Source organism: Microtus ochrogaster, chromosome 1 (assembly GCF_000317375.1).
Source record: "Microtus ochrogaster isolate Prairie Vole_2 chromosome 1, MicOch1.0, whole genome shotgun sequence".
NCBI lineage: Eukaryota > Metazoa > Chordata > Mammalia > Rodentia > Cricetidae > Microtus > Microtus ochrogaster.
Window position 1 is genome coordinate 48,519,306 of NC_022009.1, and position 14,621 is coordinate 48,533,926.

The 14,621-nt window shown below is 51.9% G+C and overlaps 1 protein-coding gene across 1 annotated transcript; it reads right to left on the minus strand.

Annotated features, from left to right (window-relative positions):
- Positions 1–1,407: 1,407 nt before the first annotated feature.
- Positions 1,408–4,850, minus strand: Gpr132 (G protein-coupled receptor 132). The gene is made up of 2 exons (XM_005343671.1): positions 4,826–4,850; positions 1,408–2,495 (listed from the first exon to the last, which is right to left on the minus strand). Exons 1-2 carry the CDS (start codon positions 4,848–4,850, stop codon positions 1,408–1,410), a joined length of 1,113 nt encoding a protein of 370 aa, XP_005343728.1.
- Positions 4,851–14,621: the final 9,771 nt, after the last annotated feature.

Sequence of the window (14,621 nt, forward strand, 5' to 3'; positions counted from 1 at the left end):
TTGTGATCCCAGCCCCTTGGGAGGGTGTGACAAGAGAATCAAGAGAATAATAGGTCATCTTCTGTTCCTTGGTGAGCTGCAAGGAACCGTGTCTCAAAACAATAAAAGGTAATCAAAAATAGAAAAAGGAAGTTAGGTTCAACTTCTTTTTTTGTGTGTTCTTATTCTCAAGTTTTGACAATACTTCCAGCGAAGAGCGAAAGGTAACCGCGGATGTCGTTCATCTGTCTCTGTGGAGCTTCTGTAACGTGTGGGCTTCAGAGGAGCTGGTCCCAAAGCCTGCTGCACTCACAGTCTCTAGCCCTTGCCCTCCGTGTATGTCAGGAGTCTCCTCGGGGAGGGGCCCAGTCCAGCAGCGAGTAACCTGGTGAGGTAACCAACAAAAGCATGGGTCTAACTGAACCTCACGAGATGAAGGCTGATCCCAAAGTCTGCTGTGCTCATTGTCTCTAGCCCTTGCCCTCCGTGTATGTCAGGAGTCTCCTCTGGGAGGGGCTTGGTCCGGCAGTGAGCAACCAACAAAAGCATGGGTCTGACTGAACTGAGACAAGGCTCTTTATGGAGGAGCTGGGATTTGACTCAGAGCCGTGACTTGCTTTTTCAGGAGCCCCAGCCCACTCCCCCTGTGGCACCAAGGTCAGAAGCTGCAAGATAAAGAAAGGCATGTCAGATGCCAGACACCTCCTTATCCGGTAGCAGCTATGCCAATCTCTTTCTGGGGTACCCACTAGCACTTCTAATGTAGATGGCAGAGGGGTCCCTAGCGAGGATATATGGAGCTACCAGGAGCTAGAATAAATGGCCACCATGCCCCATGGCTCCTCCAGTAAACAATTATGTCAACGTAGAACCAACTCCCAATGGGAGCCCTGGGGGTTGGACTCCTATTGCCCTATGTCTCTTTGGCTCTGCCACAGCTCTAGGTACCATGATGGTAACCCTGGATGCAGGCCATGTCTTCCCTCTGTGGAAAGAGCCAACATACACCACAGTAGCCACTGGACAATGCAGGAGACTCATAGAAAATAAAGTCATTGTCCAGGGCTCTGCCAAGTACCCTGCTGATGGCTGTCGGGAGCCCTGCAGAGCAAGCTGCTGATGACGAGCTCTCCTGCCAGCCACGTGCTCCCTGAGTCCCTGGTGCTCCCTGAGTCCCCGGCAGCCTGCAGGTATGATTGCTGCTCTCAGAACACTGCCACTTCCCATACAGGAGAGCCCGGAGGTTCTGGACATCCAAGGAACAGATATTTACAGAGTGGAGTGGCCTTAGGAAGAAAGATCAGCAGTATGCCTTCCAGAAAGGAATCTACAGTGCTGCGGACACCCTAGATGGTGGCTCAAAGGACCACAGATACGTGGCTGGTGCTGGTTTCAAGGCTTAGCATCCTCCACTGAGGTATAATGCGTTTAGCAAAATTCCTCAGACAGTCTTTCTGGGGAGCACTGTAAGCCCAGCTCATCCAGCTGTGACCCTGGAGGATACACAGGCTTGGGGAAGGTGTAGGGGGTTGCTGTGGGTGAGTGTGCCTCCTCGGAGTCCTTTAAGTCTATAACATCTGTCTTTGTGGACCACTTTTTCCACCCTGTGTGGATCCTGGACACCTCTTGCCTAGAATGGTCTGTAACTAGCACATAGATGATGGGGTCGGCCACACTGTTAACTGTGGACAGACACAGAAACATCACAGAGACTGTGTACAGTCTGCCTTCAAAGTCACACACGGCAGCCCCGTCTGCTTGGTAGTAGGAAAAGCCGGCAGCTTTGATGAGAAGCACCAGGTGGTAGGGGGCGAAGCAGACCAGGAAGATGGTGACGACCGCGATGGTGGAGTGCTTCACCCTCGCTTTCTGGGCTGCGCTCAGGCTCGTGCTCAGCTTGATGCTCCTGAAAATCTGGTGGTTGGTGAACGTGATCATCCCAAGAGGGACGACAAAGCCGAAGGTGAAACGCACGTAGTGGTAGCTGGCTATCCTGCTGCTCATCCTCTGGGGCTCGAAGCAGGAGTTCTTCTCCAATGTGATGTCGAACACAGGGTAGTTAACGAGCCCAACAAGAACAAACACACACGCAGAGATGAAGAAGGCAGTCTTCTGCTGGCGGTGGCCTCGGCTCTCCAGTGCGTAGACCACCGCCATGTAGCGGTCGCAGGAAATGCAGCACAGCAAAAGGATGCTGATGTAGATGTTGCAGAAGAAGATGTAAGCGGTCACTTTGCAGGCCTGCGGGCCCAGGTTCCAGCTGTGCTTGTTCTGGATATAGATGATCCAAAGTGGCAGCGTGCTAATGTAGAGCAGCTCGCAGAGGGACAGGCAGAACAGGTAGACAGCCACCACGTTCCTCTGCAGCACCTGCAGCAGCGTCAGCCACGCCGTCAAGCAGTTGGCCGGTAGGCCCAGCATGCACACGGCACTGTACACCACCACCAGGACCACTCTGCTCTCCTCATAGGATGTGTGGCAGGTCTCAGAGGAGAGGACCCCCAGCGTGGTGTTCCCTGTGGGACAGAAATGACAAGGTGGATGGGAGTCTATGGAAACTCCCCAGGGAGATTTATCATACCAAGGACAAGTAAGCTACTAGAAGGCGGTGGGTGTGGAGAGGGGACTCAGCAGGTGAACCTGATGGCCTGAGTTTGACCCCAGGATCCCGCAGCAGAAGGACAGAAGCAACTCCTGAAAGTCGTTCTCTGATCTTCACATGTGCATGCTGGCACACACACACACACACACACACACACACACACACACACACTTTGCTACCTCTCGTGTGTCTGGACACTAGGCTGCTCACCACCAGAGGACTACTATGAGCAGTGCTTCTGTGAGCATGGCTGTACTCGGATTTCTGCCCGTTATCCCTTTTGAGCAAGCTGGCCTGGGTCACGTGGCCATTCTGTTTCCTCCTGAGGAACCCTGTGCTACTTCCCACAGTGTCTGCTCTGTTTTGCATTCCCACCCGCAGAGCTCAGGGCTAGCCAGCAGCTGTCTTTTAAATTTCTTCTTGACAGTGGGCGTGAGATGCTGTCCTCTCCCAGTCTGGGTGCCCTTACTCAGCACACAGAGATGGAGAAACTGAGATTGAGGTTCCAAAGAGGGTGAGCCGCCTTGAACCCCAGTGCCAAATCTTGGCATCAGAACCTGTGTGTGGCCAGCAGGCAGTGAGGGATGGGCCACAGAGAGCCACAGGTCTGTAGAGTACTCCTTACCTGGACAGCTCTCTGACTGCTGGGAAAGTACCCTCAGCCATGCGTGCGATCTGTTCCCATTCCCTGCTTCAGGCACCCCTCGGTCCTCCTGTCCTTCTGTTTAGACACTCCATCTCTGTCCCCACCCCTACCCACATACCGTGCAGTCTTACTGAAACCTACAGTAAATGCAATCTGGGGCCAACCCGGGCCCTGGCCTTTTGCAACACTGCACTGTCCAGTCACAGATTCCCTGGTGTGGCTCTGTCCCCTGCCACCAGCTCAGGCCCACATAAGCCTATAGGTTTTCTCTACTGGACCCTACACCCTGTCACATACACCCACACCCCTTGGTTTGGCCTTGGTAAACAGGACAGTGGCATCAGGGAAGGGCACGGAAAGCTCCTTGTCAACTGCTTACTGAGACTTCCTGATGGCTCTCTTGGGCTAGCAAACAACTCACGATTCACCACTGGTCACTCTCATAGGAAGCTGTAGTGGCATTTCATTTGTATTTTAATAACTAAAGCTTGCCTGAAGATCAGAGAGTGAAATAGCCCCACTGGTCAGCCTTACAAACCAGGCAGTGGTGACACACACCTTTAATCCCCCCCCCAGCCACACTAGTTACCATAGAAACCAGGTGGTGCATGCCTTTAATCCCAGCCCTAGAAAGGATTATAAAATGGGAGGAGACAGCTCTCAGACACAGTCTCATTCTGAAATTCCTGGAGGCAGGATCGCCATTTTGGACTGAGATCGAGATAAGAGCCAGTGGCTCGCTGCTTGGCTTTGTGGGTCTGTAGGTTGAGCCCAATTTCTCCTCTGAGTTTTTATTAGTACAGGGAGTAGACATTCAGAGTACCAAATGTCCCCCCACTCCTGACTTGGCTTTTTTCTAGCACTTGTCAAAACAATTTATGAAGTGAGTCTTGAGTTCTATGTATTGAAGGACTGACTGACTGATTGATTGATTGACTGAGATAGCCTCTGGACCAGGTGACAGATGGATGGATGGATTGATTGATTGATTGATTGATTGATTGAGATAGCCTCTGGACCAGGCTGGCTTTACATGTACTATTTAGCATGTGCCACTTACATGGTTTTATGTGATAGTGGAGATTGAACACAAGGCTTCATGCATGTTCAACAAACACTTTACCCAGCCGAGTCACATCTCCAGTCAATTGCATCTTGAGTACAGGGTTTTTCTGTGTATCCCTGGCTGTCCTGAAACTCGCTCGCAGACCAGGCTGGCCTGGAATTCAGAGATCCACCTGCCTCTGCCTCCCAAGTACTGAGATTAAAGGTGTGCGCCACCACCACCCACCTGCACCTTGAGGGTTTTGTTGTTGTTTTAGCAAGGCAAGGTTTCTTTGTGTAGCTCTGGCTGTCCTGGAACTTACTCAATAGACCAGGCTGGCCTCAAATTCAGAGACCTGCCTGCCTCTGCCTCCTGAGTGCTGGGACTAAAGGCGTGTGGCACCACTGCCCGTCTTGGGCTCTTGATGGAGCATTTCTGAGTCAGTTTTTAGTATAGAAATCTGCATGTTGATTTTTGAATGATGAGACCAGCTGTACCACAGAGGAATTCCTGTGACCTTTTTGTGTGTTAAAGTCAAACAAGACTGTCTCACCTGCTGCCCTGGGCTCTGATCTCATGGTGGATCCAATGTGGGCTTTGTGCCCCTTATGAAGGTGGCTTAAAAGAACCTGGAAAAAGGCAAGTTGAAATGGATTTAGGTCAAAATGCAACAAACACACACATACACACACACACACACACACACACACACACACACCCCAAACCATCCATCCAGGCACGGTACTGCATGCCTGTAATCCCAGCTCTTCAGATTAAATCACATGGTTGACTCATTCCACAAAGACTCTAGTACCCCACAGTCAACAAGAGGTGGCCCAGTAGAGAGAGCCAGCGCCAGGGAAGCCAGTGCACATGAGCGCATCACCCTGGGTACCATAGCTAAAACTGTTGTTTGTCATCATTGGCAAAGCTAGACGGCACGTGAGTGTCCACAGGAAAATTAGCAAAAGCTCCTAAAAGGACAAGAAATACAAAAATAAACTTGAGAAAGAGGGTTTTTGCTTTTTGTTTTGTTTTTTCTCCGTATCAGGTTCAGTTCTGGAGACTGAAGACATGGTGACCTGAAGCTACACGGTGGAATGGTCAGTGGGCACAAATATTTTAGAGCCCAATTTGGTAGTCAGTTTCCAACTGTTGTAGGAAGTCTTACAAATGTAGAAGGATGCTTAAAAGAAATCCCACCTCCAATAACCTTAAGAAAGCTTAGCTTTCAATCCCAGCACTCGGGAGGCAGAGGCAGGCGGATCTCTGTGAGTTCGAGGCCAGCCTGGTCTGCAAGAGCTAGTTCCAGGACAGGCTCCAAAGCTACAGAGAAACCCTGTCTCAAATAAATAAATAAATAAATAAATAAATAAATAAATAAATAAAAGCTTAACTTTCAACTTGTTAAAATTCTTCCTAAGGAATTTTTTTCTCTGATGACCCAAAATCTATATTTAAGCTCATCACCTACATGAAGGGGACAAGGACCCCTCTAGGACCCTCTGGGAAGCTGCCATCATCACACAGAGCTGTAGACTGGGCAATCCAGCAGGTCCTTTCCTGCCCTGGCTGATCAGCCCTATGTGCCCCAGGTGAAGAGGTTTCGATAGGAGACTCTCAGGGCATCTTCCTGAGAGGGAAGCATTAGGGAGCCCTCATCCAGAGCCCACAAAGCCAAGGGACAACTCAGGTCTGTCAGAACCCTTGTGTTCCCCAGACCTGCAGACGAAGGGCAGGGGCTGGGCCTCGAGGAGTTCCTCACTGGATCCAACCTGCCTGCCCACCTACCTACCTGCTTCCACAACACAGACCATCACTGCCCCTCAGCCAGACAGATAATCACACTATCTGCCCAAAGTACTTTGGGTCTTCAGGAATGCCCATTGGAATTCTCTATTGAAATTCTCTGGAAGCCAGCCCAAGTGAGCTCAGAGGCATCCACACCAAGCCCTGGAGCCTTCCCTGCTTCCTTCTCAACTGTTTCTGAAAACTGGAAATAGCAAGAAGCCAAACCATTCAGCTGAGATTACAGAAGTTCCCCAGCCTCTGGAGAAGTCTGAAGTCACCCCTCAGCACCATTACAGAGAGGCAAGGCCAGGAAGAGCCATTGCCAGGCACTGTCCTCAGCAGGCTCCATGCGTTCCCATAACAAACCTTCACCTGCTGAGCACAGGACAGATGTCTGTCTGTCTGTCTGTCCCTCTGGGTCTCAGGCCAGCTCCCTGTGAGGCACAGTTTGAGGACCCGGCCAATTTCAGGTGCATTGCAGAGGCCGCCCTAGGTGAGCACTATGTATAGAGGTCCATCCTAACTCTCGTTAGAGATTTGAGGCTCTCTGGCTACTCCCGAAACTGGAGTTCCAGGGCGAGGGAGAATTGAGATGCACTTAAGGAATCCCCAGATATTTATGATAGCAGCGTGGGCCAGGGCTGAGGGGATCCAGTGAGTCCTGGAGTGCCGAGGGGAGACATCACCTCGCCTGGGCACCACCCACCTGGGGTGTTACCTTGTCTGATGTATCACTTCTCTCAGGATCACCTACCCAGGTACCAGCTTACCTGGAGCCCTGCTTCCTTCCCAGCTGCTGAGGCCCGAGCCCCTGAGCAGCTGCCCTCTCCTTCTGAAGGTGGCCTCTTCCTAGTGAATGGGCATGTGATTACATGGCCCCGAGCCTGACGCCCCAGAGTCAGAGCAGTGGGGGCCACGTGGCACCTGCCTTCCTTTGCAACTAGGATTAGAGTTCTGGAAAGCCAGCAAAGCCATCCTAGAAGGCCAGGTCTGTCCCCTGCAAGGACTGCACCATGTTTATTCTAAGCACCTGGCAGCCCTGAGGATGAGGAAGAGGGTGCTGTTCTATTTTCAGCCACTTTTCAGAAGTCAGAGGAAGTGAGGGCTCAAAAGAAAACGTGACAGACATGTCCCTCCTGCGTTGAGGATGCACTGGTGGAGGAGACAGCCTGGAGACAGCCTCAACTACAGGACAAGTCCCTGTCACCTGTAAGCAGAGCTTGGCCAGGAAGATAGGGTGGTACCGTAGGACCTGTCTGCTCACCCTAAACAGGGAAACACAGGCTCTGAAATCCACATCTGGGTCGCGTCCCTAAATCCCAGGGCATCAACACCCACATCAAAGAAGGTCAACTGTGAGTCCCAGGAAGAAGCAGCCAGCACCGGGACATACTATGGTGCGGCTTCCTCACCACGGCTGGCTTTGGGTACCCCCAGCCCTGACACGGTTCTTGGCCTTGCGCTCCAGGCATTGTCTTGTGCTCTCTGAGCACATCATAGCTTGGGGTTGCCCCTTCCCATCCTGCTAGGCTACATGCTATTTCCCTTTCTGTTCTCAGTCTTCCTGTCTCAGGACACTCAGGGCCCCTTTCCTGCCTATTATCTGAGGATCCCTAACCTAGCTAGATCAGTTGTTGTGGCCATCTTGCAATACCTGGGCTATTTCTTCCATGGGAGGGGCATGGCTCAATAGTTCCGTGCTCCACGGTTCTCTCAGAGAGAGTGGCTGGGCCAGGCCCTCTTATGAACCCCAGCTGAGTGCTAACATGAAAGACTAGAGAAAGAAGGATCCCGGTGTCTGTCTACTTCAAGAAGTAGAAACTGCCCTCTCTGCTTGCTATGGGGGTCTATCCTGGCTGTGGGTAGGGATTTTTTTCTCTTGACATCCTGGATCATCTTTAGGGCTGTATTTCATCTGTGAGCTAGTTGGGAATGGCTGACCCCTGATGGGAGAAGAGCATGGCAGACTTTCATCAGGACTCAGCAACAGTGTGCTCTCAAACCTGAGAATCTAGCCGAGGATGGTCTATCTTATGCACAAGGTCCACAGCATCCACAATGACATGCCCGCATAGTTTACCATGCTCATGATGTCTGCCTGAACCTGGTGGACTCACTCCCCCTCCTTGGTCCCTCAGAGGGACCTGTAATGGGCTGACACCCATCAAGAGTCTGTAACACAGCCAGCATGATGACCCTGATGTGTTACTTGTATTGTAGCCAGCAGGCCATGCGATGAATCGGCCCATGTCACCTGGATGTCCCTTTCTATCTCCCCTGAGTTCTAGCCACACCTCTACTTCCCCTTATCTACACTCACGCTAACGCTGATGCTATCCAGCCTGTCTTCAAACCACACCTTCCTCCTGGCCTCCTAGCTCTCATCATCCTTCCCACTTCCACTTTCTGTCTCCAGCCTCCTCCAGAGGCTTTCGTATCCCACGCAGCCCCTGCAGCTGCACAGCCCCTTAAGTAGACCCACCTTCTGGGAAGAGGCATGCTGGGAGTCGTCCCCAGGGTATGCACGGGCAACATGTCACATGTGATGTCCACACCCTCGAGCCTGTACTCTGCCTGCACGGATGACTGTCCCTCCAGGCTTCTGAAGCACATTGGCCACCTTTGGGTTATGGAGCTTTGCAAGTGGACAGGAAAGTATGAAGGAAGCACATCCTTGTATCTGCCACTTGCTGCTTCTACCCGTCTGTTCCATTTGGGACGTGTGAGGTGGACTGTAACTGAGGGCCACTGGACTGTCCCATGGAGTCACCAGCATGCTGTGCCCCATTTCTTTGCTGCAGGCTTTCCCTTCTCCATCCTCCTACCAAACTCTCCCAGGGAGACAGCTCAGTGGTAAAAGTGCTTGTCAAATATGGATCCAAATATGAGGACCTTTATTTGGATTCCCAGAACCCACATAGATGTCTGGTGGGTGCGACAGTCCACCTGCAAGTCTGTCCTTAGAAGACAGAGATGAGATCCCCAGAGCAAACCAGCTAGCAAGACCAGCTGTACTGCAGACTCTGGGCTTGACTGAGAGACCCTGCCTCCGTGAGGAAGGTGGAAGAGCAGTTGAAGATGATTTTAGACATCAGTCTCAGGCCTGCACACTCATGTGCATATATGTCCACACACATGGAAACCACACACACACACAGAAGAAGGCAAAAAAAATTAACCTCATTTATGTATCTTCAACCTCATTTCCATCCTCAAATTCAGAATGCCCTTTGGACAGGAAAGGTTAAATTGCTAGCGTAAACCAAACATCATGCAAAGCTGGTGGCCCATCCCCCACACCATGCTTCCCAATTTGATATGTTAAAAAAAAGCATTTCAATTTGACTAATGTCTAAACTGAGCACTGTGCCAGCAAGTCCCACCCACCTTCCCCTGGGAATCTATCTCTAGCCTCACCCCCTGTGTGACTGCGCATGTGCCCTTGTTAGCAAAACCAGAACAACTAACTCTTCGCCTCACCCTCCAGTCCTCGGTGGCTTTCCCGAACACCTCATAAATCTGCCCAGGTGGCCTCACAAATCCAGTAGAAGTTACAAGATCCCCTCAACCGGGCACTCTAAATGCCTGGCCTCAACAGTCTGCTAGTGGCTGGTCCCAGGATCTCACCCGTGTCCAGACAAACTACTGCCTATCCCAGCTGAGCTCCCACTGTCCTGTGCATGGCTCCTCAGAACCTGCCTCCAAACCTAGGCAGCTCCTAGAAAGAGGACCCCTTCACCCTACCAACCATACTGCCCAGGATGTCCCCAAGGCCCTTGTGGCCCTCGGTTCCCTGTTAGAGGAAGTCCAGTCCTCCACTCTCGTCTGTACCTACAATTGGGGTACAGATCTTCCAGAAGGATCCAGGTAGATCAGGGCATGGGCAGTATGACGTATGCTATTATCCGTGTGCCCTATCGTGGGAGGGTATGGTGCCCTGAGTTCCCTCGGGGACAGACCTTGGTTAAAGACTCTGGGCCAAGCCCCACTATTGTACATCAAAGCACATCTTTCTCAGACACCATGGTGGAGGGGCTACCCCCCCCCAGGCTCACTCCCCAGACCTAGAACCCACTGACTTACCCAAGCCCGTCCCAAGGCAGCACTGAGTAGGCCCGTCCTGAGGCAGCACTAAGCACCCCTCTACAGGCCCAGTTGAGAGGTTTCAGGAAGTAGTGGGGGTCTGAGCATGCTCACTCTGAAACTCCCCTAACCACAACACAGGCTGAGCATAAGAGTTTCATCACTGTGATGACAATGGGTTGGGATGACAGGAAACAGTTCCAGACCGGTCTGATCTTGCTCTCATGATACCCTCAGCTAGACCTCACCTTTGCCCAGAGATGGATGCTAAAATGGCCTGCTCCTCAGTCAGACAGGGCAGGTCACATAGCCAGTTCCTTTCTTGGGTCTGACACTGGGCGCTCCTATGCCAGGAGATCATTGATCGGACACACTGCCCTGTGTTACAGCGCCCATCTGCTGCCCTGCAAGTACCCCACCATCTGGGGGCAGAGCCCTGCATGGGTAACCTCCACTCTAGCTCTGTTCGAGAAACTAGCCTTTACTTCAGGACAAAGCCCTCACCCAGTAGCTCTGCAAGTGGTTTTCCTCATGAGGACCCCATGAAAACCAGAGAATAAGCAAGTGGCATTGCAGGGGCAACGTCCTACCCTGTGGGCTGCCCAGGCTGGTGGGCTCATGCCTCTCACATCCAAATGCAGCCTGTTTTCTCTGGAAAATGCCAGGTGGCAGCTGTTGTGACCCACCACAAACTTAACCAGCCTCCACCTGAAAGGCTGGCTCTCGGCTTGGGGGTGTCGACCCCACCCCTTGTCATTCCCCAGTGTCCCCAGTGTCCACAGTCTTGGTTCTTTCCGTAGCAAAGGCAAAGCTGGCTCTGGTCTAGGGAGCAGTTAGAAAGGTGACAACCCAGACAGCACATCCCTGGGAGACTCTAAGGATAGGAGTCCTTCTTACTCCCTGCCCACCCACTCACCCATGCCAGGCTTCAAGGCTGTGCGACTGGAGGCCTCTCTCTTTTACCCTGTCTCTAACAGACATTTGCATATCTGTGTGGGTGGAAGTACAGTCCCTAGAAAGCTGGCCCTCGGGGTTGTGGGGCAGGCAGCTGACGCGCAGGTGCAAAGACAGAGTTCATCTTAACTTCCTGAAAGCAGCTGTTCATGGGCTGTGACCCCCCCACCCCAGGAATCTAGGACACAAGCAAGGTCGTCCCTGGTCCCCTGACCACGACACCACTGCCCCCCACCACACCAGACCCCTCCTTGGAGGGCAAAAGGTTTTGGGGGCTGAGGCACAAGTAGACGTGGCTTCCTGCGACCTGATCATCTTTCCTGGAAGCTCCGCCTTCCACTCCCTGCAAGGAGGGACAGCTGTCTTCTCTGACTCTGTAGGTGGCCATCAGCATCCTTCTCATGTTATGCATTCTTGTGAATTGGGGTCAACTGCGCTCTTGCCTGCCTGCCCCAGAGTTCTCGGCATGGCAAAGCACACAGATCTCAGCATTTAACTTTAACACAGCTGAAGCTCATTATAAAATGGCCATTTGACCTCTGTTGTTGTTTGTTTTATATTGAAGCACGAATAATAAGAACCCAGAGACAGACACTGGGGCTCAACCTGAAGATCAGAAAAACAAAGCAGCCAACCACTAGAGAGACCTTTCACCTCTACCAAATCTTCAGACGGAAATGGTGATCCTGCAATGCCCTCCACCGACCTCAGACTCCACTGAACACTTGCCTCTTACCCTTATATCCCTTTCTCTGCCCGCCACATTGCTTCCGTCTCTACCTCCCTCGTGTTGGGGTTAAAGGCGTGTGATCCCAAGTGCTGGAATCACCTTTGTGTGAGCTCTGTTTCTCTTAAGACAGATTCAATCTTGTGTAGTCCAGGGAGGCCTTGAACTCACAGAGATCCGCCTGCCTCTGTGAGTCCTGGGGTTAAAGGTGTGAGCCACCACTGCCCAGTCCATCTGACCACTCTTTAATGAGCGCTTCCCGGTATCCACTGTCATCTCCAGAACTTTTTCACCTTGTAGAGCTGAAAGTCTGCATTCAGTAACACCACCTGTGATAGTGTGGATGTAATTGGAGCTCATAATCTCATAGGGAGTGGCATTATTAGGAGGTGTGGCTTTGTTGGAGTGGGTATAGTCTTTGGGGGGGGGCAGTAAGTCACTGTGGCGGTGGGCTTTGAAGTTTCCTATGCTCAGGATACCACCTAGAGCCTGCAAGATTTCACACTCTCAGCTACTACTCCAGCACCGCTCTGCCTGTGTGCTCTCACACTCCCAGCTGCCATGCTCCCCGCCATGATGAGAACGGACCGAACCTCTGAAACTGTAAGGGAGCCACCCTAATTAAATGTTTTCTTTATAAGAGTTGCTGTAGTCATGGTGTCTCTCCACAGCAATATAACCCTAACTAAGACATCACCCTACCCAGTGGTGGCCACCATTATTCAACCTTCTGAGTCTTTAAGATCTAGGGACCTCAATGTCAATAGCACCAGACACTATTTGCCCTGTGCACCTTGCTCATGTTGTTCATTACGCTGTCTTCTGGATTCACCCAGCTAGAGCAGGTATCTGAATACTTCTTCCTTATGGCTGGGTATCATTCCACAATAAGATGAACACACGCTGCTTATCTGCCGTCTATAGATGAACACAAGTCATCCACGAATGGACATATGGCCACTTCTCCCCTGAGGCTTCTGTCTTTGTTAGGATTTCTATTGCTGGGATAAAACAGCATGACCCGAAAGCAGGTTGGTGTATTTGGCTTGCTCTTCCGCATGGTAGTCCATCACCGAAGGAAGTCAGGACAGGAACTCAAGCAGAGCAAGATCCTGGAGGCAGGAGCTGGTGCAGAGGCCAAAGGAGGAGGGTTCTTTCCTGGCGTATTCCTCGTGGCTTGTTCAGCCTGCTTCCTTATAGAACCCAGGACCACCAGCCCAGGAATGGCACCACCCTGGGCCCTCGCCCATCAATCACTAATTAAAAAAATGCTTTGCAGCTGGATCTTATGGAGGTGTTTTCTCAAGGCTGTGTCAAGCTGACATAAAACCAGGCAGGACAGCCTCTTAACAGCAGTGCGGGATTTATGGATTTTTACATCCTTAGTCTATTCTTGTCAAACAGTCCTTCTCAGTCCTCCTCCTCTTCTTTGTTAATCTGAGTGCTTTGCTTTCATGTATGTCTGTGTACCATGTGCATTCCTGGTACCCACAGAGGTCAGAAGAGGGCATTGGATCTCCTGGAACCGAAGTGACAGATGGATCTTCTGGAACTGGAGTTCGGGAGGCCGTGGGCCACAGTGTGGATGCTGGGAATCGAACCCAGGTCCTCTGCAAGAGCAGTCATTGCTGGCAGCTGCTGATTCAGCTCCAGCTCCAGCAGCCACTATTTGATGACACTAGAGTTGCCCCACATTTGACAAGCTGCGTCTGTGCTGATGATCACACGGTCGGTCTCTTAGGTTTGTCACCGTGTTCATCTGTTTCCAGACGCCTGGCTGTCTGTTGGGTTTGTTGTGAGCTAACAGGACATCTGATCCCACAACAGAGATGGGAGTCCCCAAGGTCGGGCCTCAGCACCTCTGCCTTGCTCTTGGCATCATCTGTCCCTTCGAGAACGGTTCTGCCCTTGCTTTTTCCACCTTTTGGGCCTTACTGATGCTGAGGGGCGAAGGGAAATGGAGTTTTCTGTGGAGTTGGCCCTCTCATACACAAGAGGACAAGAGGCCTCCTTTCTCAGCAAGGGAAGTGTTGAAGGGACCCGCCCAAAACAGAAGAGGAAGGGGAAGGAAAGGCGCTTTAGAGACGTGTCAACCCCAAGGGCTTGCCAATTCTCAACGCCCTGCTTCCTTTGAGAGGGGCACACTCCAACTCTGATCACAAGCTACTGTGCTTTCGACAACACTGGCTGTGTCCCAGCTGGGCCCAGGCTGCGCTATCCCTGAAAACTCTGGCAGCTGCACCTAACCCACAGAGGGTTTCTCCCCAGTGCTGACCTGGTAGCTTCCAAGACCCTCAGAAACCAACCCCGGGTCTTTATCTCAGGATCAAAGACAGCTTTGAGTTCTGGCCTTAGAAGCTGTGTTGCAAGTGTCAGTCAGGGAGGGAGGAGAGGACAGTAAGGCCCCTTCCCTTTGAGTTAGCAGGAATCACTCAGAAGCTCCTCTGCTGGCTCCAACAGAGTGGTCAGAGGATCAATAGAGAGGGAGGGGCCAGAGGAAAAATCCGAGGCTGGCCATGGAGGGCTACTGCAAAGCCAGAGAGGTATTGGAACCCTACTGCCTGCGTCCAAGCACGCGCTCTCCCGGGGCAGGGGTCTGAGCAGGAGAAGGAGCTCCAAGCCAGCTGCAGAGCCCAAGACACTCAGAAGGATTATGGCAGCTGGAACTGGGTGTGGGAACCTGCCTTAGGGCATCTTAGAAGCAGCGTCCTGCAGAAATCTCAAGGTCCAAATCAGGAGCAGAAGGAGAGAGAGACGAGCAAGGAACTCAGGACCGCGAGGGGTGCACCCACAC

Coding starts and splice junctions, on each gene's coding strand:
- Gpr132 (XM_005343671.1), bottom strand. CDS start 4,850: ATGAGATCAGAGCCCAGGGCAGCAG. Junction 2,496..4,825: donor ATCAGAGCCCAGGGCAGCAG/GTGAGACAGTCT, acceptor TCTGTCCCACAG/GGAACACCACGCTGGGGGTC.